The 18,372-nt window shown below is 42.4% G+C and overlaps 1 protein-coding gene across 4 annotated transcripts; it reads right to left on the bottom strand.

Moving 5' to 3' along the window:
- Positions 1 to 521: 521 nt before the first annotated feature.
- LOC146702331 (uncharacterized) lies at positions 522 to 13,065 on the bottom strand. 4 transcript variants are annotated; one of them, XM_085468785.1, is made up of 5 exons: positions 12,922 to 13,065; positions 8,618 to 8,764; positions 8,266 to 8,361; positions 5,022 to 6,038; positions 522 to 1,443 (listed from the first exon to the last, which is right to left on the bottom strand). In XM_085468785.1, exons 3-5 carry the CDS (start codon positions 8,281 to 8,283, stop codon positions 685 to 687), a joined length of 1,794 nt encoding a protein of 597 aa, XP_085324911.1. In that variant the 5' UTR covers positions 8,284 to 8,361; positions 8,618 to 8,764; positions 12,922 to 13,065; the 3' UTR covers positions 522 to 684. The 4 variants fall into 4 exon arrangements, with proteins under 4 accessions (XP_085324911.1, XP_085324909.1, XP_085324912.1 ...); XM_085468783.1 differs by having other exon boundaries at positions 8,266 to 8,764; XM_085468786.1 differs by lacking the exon at positions 8,618 to 8,764.
- Positions 13,066 to 18,372: the final 5,307 nt, after the last annotated feature.

Genomic DNA, 18,372 nt, shown 5'->3' with positions numbered 1-18,372 from the left:
AATGCGTGTGCTCTTTGCAAGCTCATTCCCGGCTCGTAACCAGCGCGTTCTGCCGTCAAGGGCGATCATTGGTTAAATGTGATCATGTGACGGATGCAAGCCAGATCCTTTTATTTAGCAAAACTGTGATTACTAGTTAAATATTATTGTTGAGGGGCACAGACAGGACTCCGCACGCATGCACACATTAAAAATAATAATAATAATTTTTTTTTGAAAAGTTGCCTCAACAAAAGGGCACTTTGGGCACCCATCAGGAAAGGGGCGGGTGCTCAAGCCCCTCTAGCCCCCCCCTCTGCACGTGCCTGAACTGGTGTGAAATTATTTGAGGCTTTGAAAGAAAAGGATTTAAGAGCAGGGATTACCAAAGCAGAAGAATAAATATGAAAAACGATTAAAATGTAACTGAAGTAATACATAAAATGAATACATAGAAAAAGCAAGTAGTATTTGGAAAAGAGGAAGAAAATCAAAATGAAAAAGAACTGATGTATATATCCAAATGGGTAGTTTTGATACAATTTTGGTAAAACACATTCCTATAACTTCTATAATGTAGCAAAAGGTACAACTACTAAACACTACGGTTTCCTAAGGGAAGAAATATTAAAATGTATCAGGGATGAAAACTTAGAACATTAAAATTCCCTCAAGTGAAAATAAACTTCATGTACATATCTATACTTACAGCTTCATTAATTTAACATTCACTGCAGGTCCAGAAAGCAGAGCTACCTCATCAGATCCAAGTGTGACATCAGCTGCACTCTTTACAGGAGACTCCAGCTGAACTCTGTGGAGCCTGATCTCAAGGTGTTTAAGTCTGACCCTGAAACCAGAAGAGGATCTTTCTGTCTCGTCAGATTCATTGTGATCCAGTGATTTCAGTCCTGCATGATCACGCTGATGTTTGCGCAGAGCAGATAATGAAGTGAATGATTTTGCACATTGGTAACAGTGAAACAGTTTATTTGCAGCGTGGGATCGTTTGTGTTTGGAGTATGAAGTGAAATTCTTGAAGCTCTTGTCACACTGGTCACAGCTAAATATCTCTTTCATGTGTGTACGTTCATGTTGGTTACGACTAGCTGAATATGAAAAGCTTCTGTCACAGTGTCTGCACTTGTATGGTGTCTCTCCTGTGTGGATTCGTTTATGCTTTTTAAGGTCACTTGCAGTGGTGAAGGATGACCCACACTGGTCACAGACATGCTTTTTAACCCCACTATGGAAGAGTTCATGGCATTTTAAATCACTTAATGTGGTGAAGCCTCTCCCGCATTCTTTGCAGTAGTTCATTTTGTCTCCAGTGTGTCTACGTCGATGTCGATTTAGATTCTGTCGATTACTGAAAGTATTTCCACAAAGGTCACAGCGAAACGCTTTCCCACCACCACAGTGACGACAGGGTTGAGAACTGGATCCATCTGTGCCGCTCTGCTTCTAAACAAAGACACAAACACAGTGTAAGTCGGGGAACTCCTTTAACATTTTTATCCTGAACATTGCCTGAAATAAAGAGCATCTCTGCCAACATCCAGTTACATTTTACTGTTTACATTATAACACTCAACTTAATAGGCGAAAATGACTCCATTTTTCCATCTACCGTATTTTCACGACCATAAGGCGCACTTAAAAGTCTTAGATTTTCTTCAAAAAGTACGGCGCGCCCTATAGCGCAGTGCGCCCTGTGTGTTGTAATGAGGACGTAGTAGAGAACACCATGAGAACGCTAAAGGGTGAAGTGTGGCCGAGTTGGATCATTGAGCAAAGAACGAGCGGGAGAAGCGTTTCGACGGTCACCATTCGGCTAAAAGCAGTTTCACTTTCACTTTTTATGAAACGGTGCCATTTTTCCATCAGGACCGGGACTACGGTAGCGCAGCAACTTCCAGCAGATTATAAGGAAAAGCTGGCCATCTTCCGCTCCTACTGCAGCAAACACATCGGCGACAAAAACATCCAGCCCAGCCACATCACTAACATGGACGAGGTCCCGCTCACTTTTGACATCCCGGTGAGTCACACTGTGGAGAAGAAGGGGACCAGCACGGTAGCGATACGCACAACGGGGTATGAAAAGTCTTCTTTTACTGTTGTGCTTGGCTGCCATGCTAATGGACAGAAACTGCCGCCTATGGGGATTTTTACGCGAAAGACTTTGCCTAAAGAGAAGTTTCCAGCAGGAATCATCATTAAGGCAAATGAAAAGGGCTGGATGGATGAGGAAATGATGAAAGACTGGCTGAGGGAGGTGTATGTAAGGAGACCAGGTGGTTTTTTCCACGCATCACCATCGCTCTTAATCTGTGACTCCATGCGTACCCATCTCACAGCCGATGTGAAAAAACTAGTGAAACAAATGAACTGTGAGCTTGCTGTCATTCCGGGAGGCCTGACAAAGGAACTCCAACCGCTGGGCATCGGTGTGAACCGCCCGTTCAAAGTAAGGCTGCGAGCGGCCTGGGAGCGATGGATGACCGATGGAGACCACAGTTTCACCAAGAGTGGAAGGCAGCGCCAGGCGAGTTACGCCACAATTTGCCAATGGATTGTAGATGCTTGGGCTAACATGTCTGCTGGCACTGTTGTTCGAGCTTTCGCATCATTTCCGAGGAGCCGCACGGCACGGAAAGTGACTCTGACAGTGAAGAAAGTGAACCTGGCATGTTTGATGTAGATTTAGCGCAGCTGTTCAATTCAGACACAGATGAGGACTTCGATGGGTTTGATTGATGATAAAAATGTGAGTACCAAACTCAGTTTTGCTCCCGCTTTATTTTAAATACGCACACTTGTATGCTTGTGTGTTGTTGATGATGACGATTACCGGTAATAGAAATGTGAGTAAGGTACCGAACTCAGGTTTGCTCCTGCTTTATTTTTAAATACGCATACGGTACTTGTACAGTGGGGCAAAAAAGTATTTAGTCAGCCACCGATTGTGCAAGTCCCCCACCTAAAATGATGACAGAGGTCAGTAATTTAATTTGCACCAGAGGTACACTTCAACTGTGAGAGACAGAATGTGAAAAAAAAAAATCCATGAATTCACATGGTAGGATTTGTAAAGAATTTATTTGTAAATTAGGGTGGAAAATAAGTATTTGGTCACCTCAAACAAGGAAAATCTCTGGCTCTCACAGACCTGTAACGTCTTCTGTAAGAAGCTTTTCTGTCCCCCACTCGTTACCTGTATGAATGGCACCTGTTTGAACTCATCATCTGTATAAAAGACACCTGTCCACAGCCTCAAACAGTCAGACTCCAAACTCCGCCATGGCCAAGACCAAAGAGCTTTCGAAGGACACCAGGAAAAGTATTGTAGACCTGCACCAGACTGGGAAGAGTGAATCTACAATAGGCAAGCAGCTTGGTGTGAAAAAAAATCAACTGTGGGAGCAATCATCAGAAACTGGAAGACATACAAGACCACCGATAATCTCCCTCGATCTGGGGCTCCACGCAAGATCTCATCCCGTGGGGTCAAAATGATCATGAGAACGGTGAGCAAAGATCCCAGAACCACACGGGGGGACCTGGTGAATGACCTGCAGAGAGCTGGGACCAAAGTAACAAAGGTCACCATCAGTAACACACTACAACGGCAGGGAATCAAATCCCGCAGTGCCAGACGTGTTCCGCTGCTGAAGCCAGTGCATGTCCAGGCCCGTCTGAAGTTTGCCAGAGAGCACATGGATGATACAGCAGAGGATTGGGAGAATGGTTTCATCTGACCACATGACAAAGTAGAACTTTTTGGTATAAACTCAACTCGTCGTGTTTGGAGGAAGAAGAATACTGAGTTGCATCCCAAGAACACCATACCTACTGTGAAGCATGGGGGTGGAAACATCATGCTATGGGGCTGTTTTTCTGCCAAGGGGACAGGACGACTGATCCGTGTTAAGGACAGAATGAATGGGGCCATGTATCGTGAGATTTTGAGCCAAAACCTCCTTCCATCAGTGAGAACTTTGAAGATGAAACGAGGCTGGGTCTTCCAACATGACAATGATCCAAAACACACCGCCCGGGCAACAAAGGAGTGGCTCCGTAAGAAGCATTTGAAAGTCCTGGAGTGGCCTAGCCAGTCTCCAGACCTCAACCCCATAGAAAATCTGTGGCGGGAGTTGAAAGTCCGTGTTGCTCGGCGACAGCCCCAAAACATCACTGCTCTCGAGAAGATCTGCATGGAGGAATGGGCCAAAATACCAGCTACTGTGTGTGCAAACCTGGTAAAGACCTATAGTAAACGTTTGACCTCTGTTATTGCCAACAAAGGTTATGTTACAAAGTATTGAGTTGTATTTTTGTTATTGACCAAATACTTATTTTCCACCCTGATTTACGAATAAATTCTTTACAAATCCTACCATGTGGATTCATGGATTTTTTTTTCACATTCCGTCTGTCACAGTTGAAGTGTACCTCTGGTGCAAATTACTGACCTCTGTCATCATTTTAGGTGGGGGAACTTGCACAATCAGTGGCTGACTAAATACTTTTTTGCCCCACTGTATGCGCCCTATGATCCAGTGCGCCTTATGTGTGTGTTAAATACAGTAATGGCACACATAACTGAGACTGCGCCTTTTAGTACAGTGCGTCTTATGGTCGTGAAAATACGGTAGTTCATTTAATATACAAACAATCATATCTAAACAACAAGTTACATCATATTCTTCACAAGTACATATGAAAAGTTCCAATCCAATCGGTCTCACTCCCAATTTGAAGCAAAAATAATTGTTTTTAGTTAGTAAAGAACATAATAAGTCATCTAACACTGACCAGATTGTAGCAGTCATAAATTTGGAAGAAAGGGTAGAAAAGTAATTATTTAGTGTTTTTATGATCATGGAAGAAAAAAATAATAACTGAAACTAAAATCTGATGAACCTCACAACACTAACTTTAACTGCAGTAGAATAACTAACATGCTAAAACAAATTTAAAGAGCAGAGTTGTTCCAAACAGTCAGGCTTAAAATACAAGATAAAAATATAAATACATACCTCACAGTAACTGCACTTATAGAGTTTCCTTCTGGTGTGGATCTGCTGGTGCCCTTTCAGAGAATGTGGTGCTTTAAAAGTCTTCTCACACAGGTCACATTTATAAGGTCTCTCTTCAGTGTGGGTAAATGTGTGGTGATGTAACTGTGTGGCTGTTGTAAAGACTTTCTCACACTGATCACAGCAGTAAACATCCTGTCCAGTGTGAATCCGCAGGTGTCTTTTTAGGTAACTTATACTACTAAAGGTTTTACCACACTTGTCACAGCTATTCGCCTTAATTCCAGAGTGGGTATCTTGATGACATCGTAAGTTGCAACTGCGAGCAAACGTTTTACCACACTGATCACAGCTGTGTGCTTTAACTCCAGTGTGGATCAGTTGATGCATTTTTAAGCTTCTAGGATGGGCAAAAGATTTTCCACACAAGTCACAAATGTATGGTTTAACTCCACTGTGGATCAGTTGGTGTGTTTTTAAGTTGTCAGCCCGAGAAAAAGATTTTCCACACAAGTCACAGTAGTGTGCTTTAAATCCACTGTGGACGAGTTGGTGTGTTTTTAAGCTTCCAGCTTCGGTAAAAGATTTTCCACACAAGTTACATCTGTGTGCTTTAACTCCACTGTGGATGAGTTGGTGTATTCTTAAGGTTCCAGCCCGGGTAAAATACTTTCCACACAAGTTACATCTGTGTGCTTTAACTCCACTGTGGATGAGTTGGTGTGCATTTAAGTGACTAGGCTGGGTAAAAGACTTTCCACACTCATCACAGCGGTATGCTTTAACTCCACTGTGGATGACTTTGTGTTTTTTCAAGGTTCCAGCCTGGGCAAAAGACTTTCCACACAAGTCACAGCTGTATGCTTTAACTCCACTGTGGACGAGTTGGTGTGTTTTAAAGTTTCCAAGACGGGTAAAATACTTCCCACACTCATCACAGGTGTATTTTTTCTGCCCCTTTTCTCGGTGAGGTTTGTCAGCCTCCTGAGAGCGCTGACTTCTCGCTCCATGTTGGTCCTGCAGTGACAGAGATACAAACAGAGGCAGTGATTAAAATGCAGTCGTGGAACAAACTGAAACTGACTCCATTAGTGGAATCAAAGACGTCAACAAACACGTTGTAGGTCTGTTATCACCACATTCTGGAGATAATATCACATTACAAAGAAGTGCTACAATGGGAGTTGTAAGGAAAATGACATAATAAAAGAAGTACTGATCACTGGAGAAAATGACTGTATGAAAAATTGTGAGTTAGCTGATGATATTGTGTGCTGATAAAAACTCTGCCATTGCCGGTCCCAAGGCCATATGAGAAAGGAGGAGGGTTGGGCATGGGGTTAGCAACCCCGCCTTTTAAAACCTCGATTGCTACGGAAAGAGCAAACAAATCTCATCATCGATTGAACCAGGGCGAAGATGATCGGCAACCCTTGATGACAGCAGTGGAGGAAAGCCCTCAGGTCGTTACCTGCTCGATGGTCGATCAAATTTCGACCCAGAAGAAACTACCCGTTATGGAATATGGAATGTACAGACTCCGTTACAAACTGGTAAATTGGCCCAGCTTTAACATGAATACGACTCGTACCTCCCACCATTCATGGGACCCCATTGATGAATGTAGTTTGGCGAAGTCGGTTCAGGACCAGGTGGACGAAGACCTGGCACCCTCCATGGAGCTTTTTCCAGTCGATATCGGACAAATCTGTGTTACCGAAGTCAAGACAATGATCTGAGTCCTCAAGAGTGGAAAGGCCCCTGGCTTGGATGAGGCCCTCCCCAAAATGTTGAAGCACGGTGGACCCCAGCTGGAATTCGCTCTTACATGACTCCTAAACGCCAGCTGGTCAACATCGCGTGTACCTGATGAAACCAAAGGCGTCATCAAACTTCCGAAGAAAGGCGATTTGGGAGAATGTAACAACTGGTGGGGCATCACGCTACTGTCAGTACCCGGGAAGTTGCTTTGCCTCGTTCTTTCGAATTGGGATTGATATACCTTTAGTAGTCCCACAAGGGGAAATTTCATGATGCGCAGTGGACGATGAGCAGGCTGGAGTGGCCGGTCCTGTGTCGAGCAAATCTTCACTCTCCGCACGATCATTGAACAAACATTGGAATACCAAAGGAAGAGTTCTATCAATTCCATCGATTTCAAGAAGGCTATCCTACGTCACTATGGAGTCCCCCAGCAGTTTGTATATGCCCTTCATGGTCTCTATGCCAACTCCCGCTGCTGCATCCAGACGGCTGATGGCTGAGAAGATTTCTTTGAGATGAATAGTGGCATGGTAAAGTGCTTTGGGTGCCTTGAAAAGCGCTATATAAATCCAATCCATTATTATTATTATTATTAATACTGGCATGCGTACTATCACCTTTCCTCTTCCTTTTATCAAGTGACTTCATCATGCGACGATCAGCTGACCAAGCTAGTATCGGTGTCCCCTGGAAAAAAGGGCGTAATCTCATCGACTTGGACTTTTTTCCAGGCAACATCACCCTGTTGGGCTCGGCTCAGTAAGACCTCCAAGAGTCAACTGCAGCTCTGCAGAGGGAGACCATGAAAGTAGGTTTAAGAATCAGTGCCAAGAAGACCAAGGTACTCCGAGTTGGCTATGCACATGCACTAGTTCCTGTCATGATCAACCAACAACGTGCTGAAGAGGTGGAGAATTTCATGTATCTGGTCAGCATCATCTCAAATGACGGGATCTCTGATCGAGATGTCAACATCAAAGCAGAGAAGGCGGCCGGTGTTCTCTGATGTCTCCAACCTATTTGGAAATTGACCTCCCTGAATGCTAGGCTCAAGATCAAACTATTTAACTCTATCATCTTCCGACTGGCACTCAACAAATGCGATCACTCGAAGCCTGAATATGCTTCAACAACGTGGTCTGCGGTGAATCATGAGAATTTCCTATTGGGACCAGAAGATGAACGAAGAGGTCTCACAAAGAGCAGGCACCCACCCTCTAGCTGATGTTGTTGGTGAAAGGCGCTTCCACTTTGGGGGCCTTATTCATCGTCTACCGCCTTATTGCTCGGCCTAAGTGCTAAGTAAGCAAGTGCTGATAAAATATGGTCTTTGTATTTTCTTGTAACTTCTAAGGTTTTTGTTTGTGAATGTAGATTCTGTGTGTATAGAGGAGCCCAGGATGGAAAAGATAAAGCTGCTGTTAACAACCAGCTGTGCACACAACTTCAGCAACAGTGTAACTGTGATCATTTTTCTCACCTTTTGTGTTGAAGTCATTGTTTCCTCTCTAGTGGCTGAGCTGAATCCAAAGGGCTGAAATTGTTCCTCTGCTTCTCCACCAGACTTGTTATTTAGCTGGGACATAAAATGTATAGATATGTAATTTATCCCTGACAAATAGAAGCAGAGCAAATAAACAGTACACTGCTCAGTGACAACAATAATTATGAAGCTTTAAGGTGAAACCCCAGAAACAACTATCCTACTTTTCGGGAATAAGATGCATTAAGCGAAACAAGACAGACTAGTTTATCCCAAGGACAAAACTTTCAATGGGAGCATGATCAGTTACTGAAATATTACCAATGGAGGACCCGACAATTTGACTCACCAGAGAGCGAGACACCAGAAAGTAAAGTGAGGATGGGAAAAGAAAGTATAGTCTCTTTCTTGAGGATACAGAAGTCTTCGTATATCCGCCAGGCTCAGCTCCTCTGACACAACGTCCAAAGCAGCATCTACAGGGTGCTTATTTGGTCTAAGACGAGAGGATTAATCAAAAAACACATCCCTGACCTGGTTAAAATCCCCACCAATTACAATATTTATATTTCCAATATTCCGCACTGTGCTACACACTTCATGAAAAAATTGTGGTTGAGGAGAATTGGGGGCATATATGTTGACCAATGTCACTTTCTGCCCCTGTAGACATGCATCCAAGACCACCCATCTACTCTCCAGATCCGTATAATGATTGAGTACTTGAAAATCCAAATTTCTTCTAATCAATATAACCACGCCTCTTTTCCTACTGGAAAATGCACTAAGGTAAACTTGGGACACCCAGTCTCTTTTCAACTTTAATGATTCCACCTCATCAAGATGTATCTCTTGAATCAAAGCTATGTCTGTCTTTTACAGTTTCAAATATGTGAGGATTTTAATAGCATTATGACACTCCACGACACTATTTTACATAATTCCATGAAACCACGTGAGCCAAAGTATTTTTGGTGTTCCAAAAGAATTCCAGTTGATTGGTTCAGCAGCCCGTCACTATCACATCAACTGCACATTTGAGCTGTTATGATGTCGGGGCAGCATGGGTGCAAGCATCTTTTTCTGCTGATGCCCACGATGCCACTCTGTGGTATGGCCCATGTCTCCCGTATCAAAAACCACCATTGCACCACAGTAAATGCTGCGCATCATGTTGTCAGCTTTAATAATAATAATAATAATAATAATAATAATAATAATGGATTGCATTTATATAGCGCATTTCGGGACCCCTCAAAGCGCTTTACAATACCACTATTCATTTACTCCCACATTCATACACTGGTGAAGGCGAGCTACAGTTGTAGCCACAGCTGCCCTGGGGCAGACTGACTGGCTTTACTGTATCTTAGCCAGTGAAACTGGTCAAGCCACTCTCTTTGAATTGTATACACTTGCCCCACTTTTACTGTCAGCGGGCTCTGGCTCGGAGTCGATCATATGTGGCTCATTATCTAATGCTGTCTCCGAAACAGTGTTAAACATAACCTCAGAGGTTGATGGCTCACTGTCAGAGCACTGGCTATGAATTTCAGATGGATCAGGCCTCAACTTCATGACAAATTTATTAATCTTTCTTAAAAGATTTTCTCATTACCCACAGCTACATCTACTTCTATCAGGCCTAGGCCACTCACCTCCCTCTCTCCGCCTGCACCTACAGGAATATCTGGAACACAGTCAATAAAAGAGGTCCCACCCTTGACTATCTCTGATTGGTTTAGACCATGATATGGGCATAATGTGTGTCTGTTGTTAACCACACAGAGACTTTCAGACTGGGTTTTTTTTCTTTCTTGAACGGCTAATCGCACCAGCGTGACGCAAGATTTTTTTTGGTTGCACCATTGAGAAATTAGGTCACGACCTCCAGTGCCCTATTCTAAGGATATTATGTGTTTCCTCAGGGATTAATAATTACATTTATTTAAGTTATATCTATTTTCAATGGTGAGCATTTTCAGCAGTCATACATATATGTGAATATGCCACGCAACACATTACTTGTCAAAAAACTGTGTGTGTTAACTGTGTGTGAAGACCAGTGTTGGGAAGGTTACTCTTAAAATGTATTCCATTACGTTACTCAATGACAGAAACATATTCTGAATACTTTGGATTGCTTAATATATTATCATGCTTTTTACAACTATGTGAATGTACTATTGCTGTGTGATTTATTACTGTTACTGAAGGTCCGCGACTCCGAACTGTAGTAAAGGGACCTCTGGCTAATACGTCGGGTTCGTGTCGGGCTCGTAGCCGAAAAATAGCTTTACTTTGTTGTGTGGGTCAACTTTTCTTGCGAGAGACAGAGAGAGGCGTTGAAAGGCTGCTCCAATGGAACTTATTGTTTTCGGAGGAAAACACGAACACAGCGTACAGTCGAGTCTTAATAGCTTACTTACAACTGGGCTCGTCAGACTCTCTTTTTGGCTGCAGTGGTTATTATTATATTTACATGCTTCCAGCTCCCGTTTCTGCTCGATGACAGCGTGTACTTTATGACTTTCCTTTTTCTCCCTCCTCTTGCTCACAGACCCATAACGTGTATGGCAGTCCATTCTCCCTGCAGCACGGACTACACTGCCCATGATGCTACATTCTTTGCCTCTGCCTGTAGCATTCTGCCTATTAGCTTAGCATAACAACAACAACAAAAAGGCGCTCTCTCACCCAGGAAACACACAGTCGCAGAGAGAGAGAGAGCGTCGCCCTGTAACCATGGCAACCGTAACGCTGCCGCCTGGAACAACAGCACGTAGCTGTCAAACAAAACCCAAACAGGCCTGACCCCCGACAATATGAAACAGGAAAGTACCGCAGTGTAATCCATTTATTTCAACAAAGTAACTGTATTCTAAATACCACCTTTTTAAACGGTAACTGTAACAGAATACAGTTACTCATATTTTGTATTTTAAATACATAACGGCGGTACATGTATTCCGTTACTCCCCAACACTGCTGAAGACACATTTGATATTTCTCCTAGTATTTAGGTATGAACACAAAGGCGATAGGCAGATAGCAAAGATGAAAATCCGCTCAAGGAGACTTCAAAGTTACGTAGATTATACTGTAGAAATATGAACAGGTAGAAACGGGTAAAGTGATCGTTTTTTATCGGATTCGGTCGTGGAAGAGATTGTTCAAGCCATGTTTCCGAAGTAACAAAGAGCCGACGGATGGCCTGGATTGCAGCCATTCGAAGACCAAATATAACGTCCCAGAACACTCCAAGCATTTCCACAAAGGTAAGTCTTCTGTTGTAGTTATTACGTAATTTATCATAACATAATTGTTGATGTAGGTTACAAATAAGTCTTCATTTGAATTGAATTTGTTGGGCTATGCTACTTTCACTGTGGCTTTGCGGGCTAATGTTTGTTGTGTTTTGTAGGAAAACCAGCCTACAAAATGCAGGAATGCGATCCAGACTGGCGCCCTCTATCAACCTGGGTCAGACCGAGTTTAAAGCTGCTACCATAGCCAGATTTGATCGGTTAAGAGAGAGAGCGATATCAAAACAGCCATGAAAAGTCCTGCATATATGTGCCCAAGTGTTGTACTGAAGCAAGCAAGTGATGAATAACTGTTTTCCAGTAAGTTGTTTTTTTTGTTGCATTGTTGATTTGTTTTTCACCGAAGCAGCTAATAAAGCACCATTGAATACAATTTTGCCTCTTTCTTATAAGATTCTATAATAGAATGAAACAATAATGCCAGTTATAAACAAAGATAATAACTGAATGAATTACGATTAAATTTTATTTCTATTAGATCTGAAAATGTTGTGTAACACTACAACCTGAAACAACAATTAGATTGCGTTGGCCTGTACAGGAGATAAAGGACAAAAATGTAACAACAGCTGTGAAATGGAATAGTCCAAATCACCAAAGTAAACTGGACCTGGGCTTGTTGCAGGGATCTGAAGTCACTAAACATTTTGTGAGTGTATGCACTCACACTTAGGACCATATAATAATAAATATGTGCGTGATGAAAGCTGGGCAGCACGCTAACGTCCTTACTCCACTCTGTATGCTTATATGGGTCTGACCCTTTCACTCCTTTGATTTTTCCTCGTTCTTTGTTTTGCCTTTTCGTCAAGTCTGCCTTTGTACGGACCTGCCGTGTTCTCCGTCGTGTTGTAGATGACTGATTTTGGGGCAAATAAAATCCAAGTAGACATTAAAACCGCAGAATTAATGATTACTGGTGCTGGAAATGCAATACCACTCGTAACTACAATGCAATGCACTAAAGTCACGTGGTCTGTCAATCTCTATTCACTCAGCTTTCGCTGTGAGTTCTATGCTAGCTGAGCGTTAGCATGCCGTCTGTGCAAATGCTTGCAAAGAGCTAAAGTTGTGTTAGCAGCGTTATGTGTTGTTTCTATCCTGGAGGACGTTTCCCGTCTACCATCGCGCTCTCGTTCTTTAGTTCAATAACAACTAGTAATGCCAATGTCCACGCTGTAGACTGCGCCACCATTTTTCAACACACGAACTGAAAACAGCTGAATACAGCGCGAGTGTAAGAAAAGACAGGGGGTAGACGGGCAGACTAACAATTCCAAGGAATTAGACTAAATGATCTCAGTTTCCATCCCTACTAAACACTTACCTTTAGATGAGCCCACAAACAGAGAGAACCTCCGTGATGGAGCCGAAGTCAGCAGACTGACACAACTATCGATAAAAACAATGCTAGTGGGATAGCCTTACTCTTCTTCTTAGTCTTCTTTTAAGTGTAATGGCATTTTGCAAAAGTGCATTACCGCCACCTACTGGACTGGAATGTGGATCAGGAACTGGAAAAAAACGCATCCATTCTAATCACAAATTTCAACAGCTGACCACAGACCTGAGACAGTTTTTCTGGCTGTTTTTCTAATGTAAAATATCTTTAGCTTCTCAAAATTTGCCATTAACGTCTTCCTCTCCTGGACATGTGCCTGGCATTCTAACAGTGCATGCTTAACAGATTCAATTTCTTTGCAGTAAGCACTAAGGGTAGGTTTTGATTATCGATTTATCGATTGAAATCGATTCTTGCTTGGATAATGTCATATCGATTCATTAAAATCCTGAATTGATTTTTTAAATATAAATTTATTTTGCCCGAAAAGCCAGAATCTCAGTTTAAACCTCACAAAATTTCAACAACCACCAAAGAGCTAAAACAGTAAATGAGAGCAGGAACACGGATTCTGCACAAAGACGTAAACATAAAGCGCGGACCCGCCGATGCATCAGAATCAGTAAAATGTCCCCTTTCTCACATGGACACGGACCCGCCGTCGGGGCTGAAGCCGACAGATCGCTGACCTCTAGTTAGCACACATTGCCGTTTGGTACTTGTCTGTTTCTTCTCTCTGGTACCTACCCACCCTCTTCCAGTGACCATATTTCTGAATGTTTTATGAATGCTGATATTCCAGTTATCCTGCCACATTCTTGGGACTCTGTATAATTATAATACTTAACTTCAGCTTTGTTTAATGTATCTGCAAATCAAGAGATTATGATTTGAATGACTGTCTTGCCAATACATCTATATCCTCATCCTCATTCCTTCAGGTTGGTAATTACATGCAATATGTTTCTAATTATTCAAATCACATATCTGTTGCTGTCTACATAGAGAGAAAGTCATACTTAAAAGAAATTCCTTAACTAATTAACTATTACATTTGCACTCAGTAACCTTCCTGTTCTATAGATTTATAACCAGAATACAACCAACTGGGGAGCAGGTTGACTCTTGAGTTGTTCTAAATGACAAATATTCTTTCAGACTGATGGAAGCATAGTAGGAGCTAGTGTGCATTTATAAATGCCACTGTATCGATACAATTTCTAGAGCAACCTCAACCTCCAAGCAGTTGTAGCTACCTCCATGGCCATATAATACTCGGCAACAGTGGACAACCTGTAGTTGCCAAAACAGTTAGCAATTTGTAGCAGTGCTGCACACCGAAGGCAACCACAGAGTCAGGGAAACTGATGGAGCTGTTTATGTTAGAACAATCACACACAAGACTTAGACTTAGAGATTTTGTAAGGCATACAGCAACATGCGCCAAACCCAGAAAAACATCGGTTGTAGCCTGGGGCAGACTGACAGAAGCGAGGCTGCCATATCGTGCCATCAGCCCCTCTGGCCAACACCAGTAGGCGGTAGGGTAAAGTATCTTGCCCAAGGACACAACGACCAGGACAGAGAGCCCGGGTTCAAACTGGCGACCTTCCGGTTACAGATACGCTTCCCAAACCCCCTGAGCCATGGTCACCCAGTTGAAGTTGCTGAAAGGAAAACCTGGATACCCTTATCCCTGTGTAACCTGCAACAAACCTTAATCCACTGGAAAAAGAGTACATTTAGGAATCAGGGAGCGTTACCTCCAGACAGGGAGGATCTGAAAGTCTGGCTTTAGTCTGACTATAAGTTATACATACCATGGTGGTGCCATAGTATGTATCACTAACAGAATTTATTTCCCCTGTGTAGGGAGCACGCACTGGCTGTCCAATTGTGGGACAAACAGTATCCCACATTCTTGATTTTTATTTCACAAACACTTCTTATAATGACATTTTGGTGATATTAGCTCTTTATACAGTTAAGTTACAGTGGGATACAAATAATATCAGGCTGATCCTGCCACAATTTGTTTCCCTGGTTCAAATCACGGAAGAACAGTATCCCACAGTTGTTTTTGTTTTTAAACCCATTTTGCACAGATGTTTTTTGAAAAATGTATTGATAGCAGTGTTGAATATTATTACACAGTAAAACAAACAAACAAACAAACAAACAAACAACTATACATGAAATAATTACACCATAAAGATGGTTTGTTTAGTGGTTTATTTTATTGCAACCTGTAATTTATTTTAGTTAATTTTTGTTTCATTGTTTACAAAAGGTCTGAGGTGTAAAATAAACTGCAATGGAGTTTGAAAAATGAGTGATGTGTACGTCAGGGGAGGAGCACAAAGATTTTCTTGTAAAACAAAGGGGGGGTCTAGCAAAAAAAGTTTGGGAACCACTGTGTTAGGCTATCCCCTCTCCAGTTTTGGTAATTCCACGCATTGCTGGAAACCCAAACAAAACACACAATAAGAGGCTCTAATGCAAGCGTAATGGACCCGGAGCCAGCAGAACAGAGCCAGCAGTGCATGGGCAGGAATGCATTTCTTACTTGGAAATTCCAACACCACTTCACAAATCCTGTCTCCCCCCCACCCTGGACCCCCACCAATTCGCATACCGCCAGAACAGGAGCACAGAGGATGCAGTCTCCATCGCACTGCACTCTGTCCTCTCACACCTGGACAACATGAGGCTACTCCAGCAGAGTGGTTGGATCCGTGGCTGAAGAGGATTTTTTCACCCCACTGTTTTGACCAGAAGGTGGCATCAGCGTCACTTGAATGAGTTTCTTGTAGTAAGGCGCAATTTGCTTTTAGCCCTTTGATAAACATAAACATTGCTTTTCTTTTAACCTTTTCCCTGAAACCTCTAACATTCAACGACACAAAGGATAAACACGTGCGTAGCATTAAAGATAAATAAAAATAGAGTTCAAAATATTAAAAATATCAAACTTGAATATATATAAAAAAATAAAAACTTAGTTTACTTTCCTGTTTAGGGACGGACTTCACGGACTTCAGTTGCATTGAATTCAATGGACTCAGCACGACTGGCAATCAACGAGGCATTCTCCGATAATTTGTTGTTAATGTCCGCCATTTTGTCATCTTGTTTATCAAATCGCATGTGGAGAGCTTGAATAGCTGCCAGTATGTCGCTCGCTGTGGGACTGGGATTAGCAATCTTTCTCGGATGGTCACCTTTAGACAGAGTCGAGAGAAGCAAGTCATTAATTTCCTCCAGATTTCTTTTTTTCCCGTCGCCACTTTCAAACTCCATGTCTGAGAGGCAGTAGTTGTGATCATCCGCAGCTGAAGCCAAATCTTGTATTTTATCGTTCTGGGAAGACTTGCTTTCCCCTTTGTCCTTCTTCTGGTTTTTTGTCATGTGTGGGAGTGTTTTATCTGAAAACGTGAAAAACTTGAAAATGTCAGAAAACAGCTTTTCATAATGTAAATATTATTACAGTATATAACTTTAGAAACACTTCCATTTGACTTGAATTTAATATTATAAAAAATGTAAACTTAAAATGTTATTCTAAAATGTGCAGCAATTTAATTGGTTTATTCTTTTTAGGCGATAGTCTGTGGGACCAAGGAAGGCCTTATACCTGCATCTCTACCAACTTGCAATTTCTGGGCATGTTCTGAAGCAGCATCTCTGTTTTTGGTTTCAGGTTTGTTTCGTTAGTTTTTCCCAGTTTAGGTTTTGCTTAGTTTTCATCCTCGCTTTTGCTGTTTCTGTTTGTTTTCACCCACCTTATAAAATAAAGCTCACTTACATCAAAAGTTGCATCTTGAGTCCTATTCTCCTACTCCACACGCCTGCCACGCCAGACGTGACAGTTTGGGAGCTGACAGTCTCTATGGAGATGGGGTTTTGTGGGGGTGACAGGAGAGAAACTACAGAGAGGCGTGTAAGACTGCAACTCTGCTTCCTGGTCCCAACTCTGGATAGTCACATTTTGGGGGGTTTGATCAATTTGATCAATTTCCAGAAATGAGAGCTGCTCCATCCAAAGTGGGATGGATGCTGTCTCTCATAACAAGACCAGGTTTCCTCCAGAAAGCTTCCCAGTTATCTATGAAGCCCACATCATTTTTTGGAAACCACACAGACAACCAGCAAGTTAAGGAGAATATGCAGGTAAACATGTCCCTCCTGGTCTGATTGGGGAGGAGACCAGAGAAAACTACACTAAACTAAACTCACAATGACTCGAAATGCATTTCCTGACATAGTCTCCTATCTGGAGGTATCTGAGAAAAAAGTTGCTCCCTTGTAGCTTGTATAGCTCTTGTAACTGCTTGAAAGAGGCAAAAACATCCTCCTAGTATAGATTACCGATTGTGCAAAGTCCTACCGGTTTCCAAAGTCTAAATGTACTGTGTAGAATAGATGGTTTAAAAGATGGATTGCCTACAATGGGAGTAATAGAGGATCTCCCTGCTGCGGAGACTCAGGTCGTTTGGAGTGGAGGGCCCACTCCAAACGACCTATGACTCTGTGGTGGCCTCAGCCATCTTCTATGGTGTGGTCTGCTGGGGCGGCAACATCTCTGCTGGGGACAGGAAGAGACTGAACAGGCTGATCCGAAGGGCCAGCTCTGTTCTGCCCTCTGGACCCAGTGGAGGTGGTGAGTGACAGGAGAACGGTGGCTAAGCTGTCATCCCTGGACAACATCTCCCACCCCATGCAGGAGACTCTGACAGCACTGAGCAGCTCCTTCAGTGGGAGACTGCGGCACCCACGGTGTGGGACGGAGAGATTTCGCAGGTCTTTCCTCCCCACTGCTGTCAGACTCCACAACAAAGACTTTTGCAGCTGATCAAACACACACATGTGCAATAAGACTGCTATATGTGCAATTCTTGTGCAATTCTTCTTCTGACGAAGTTGTATTTTCCTACTCAGTTGTATATAGTATTTGTATTTCTGTTTTATTTTATTGCATTCCAGTGTTTTCTAATTTCTGCTACATAACTTTGCACTTTTGCTGTAACAACACAAATTTCTCACCTGTGAGACTAATAAAGGTCATCTTATCTTATCTTATAGGGTTAAAAAAAACAACAACTGTACAGTCAGAACTTTTTCTGGAATTCTAAATTTATTTCTCACAATTCAAGTCCAAACAATCATGCTGACAGATTTCTTTCTTTCTCATTTGTTAAATATGTAATTTCATTACTGACAGAAAGGGGAGTTTCACTGGGCTGGCCCACTAAAGGTCACAGAAGCTGTGATGTAAAATGAGTTTGACTCCCCTGATTTAGAGTTTCAGGGACATCATAAGATGTTCATTAAGCCAAACAACAGTTTCATTACAAGTGTGCGTGTTAGTCCCCATAGGGAAATAGTTCCTCTGCATTTAACCCATTCACAATGTACAAGGTAATTTTATCGTCACCC

This window comes from Copadichromis virginalis, linkage group LG9 (genome assembly GCF_057382275.1).
Source record: "Copadichromis virginalis isolate Kocher_CV1m ecotype Utaka linkage group LG9, C_Virginalis_male_GT1.1, whole genome shotgun sequence".
Taxonomy (NCBI): Eukaryota; Metazoa; Chordata; class Actinopteri; order Cichliformes; family Cichlidae; genus Copadichromis; species Copadichromis virginalis.
The sequence above is the reverse complement of the archived record's forward strand: the minus strand, read 5'-3'. Positions and strand labels throughout refer to the sequence as shown.

Coding starts and splice junctions, on each gene's coding strand:
- LOC146702331 (XM_085468783.1), bottom strand. CDS start 8,370: ATGTCCCAGCTAAATAACAAGTCTGGTGGAGAAGCAGAGGAACAATTT. Junction 6,039..8,265: donor CAATGACTTCAACACAAAAG/GTGAGAAAAATG, acceptor CTGTCACTGCAG/GACCAACATGGAGCGAGAAG. Junction 1,444..5,021: donor ATAAGTGCAGTTACTGTGAG/GTATGTATTTAT, acceptor GTCTTTGTTTAG/AAGCAGAGCGGCACAGATGG.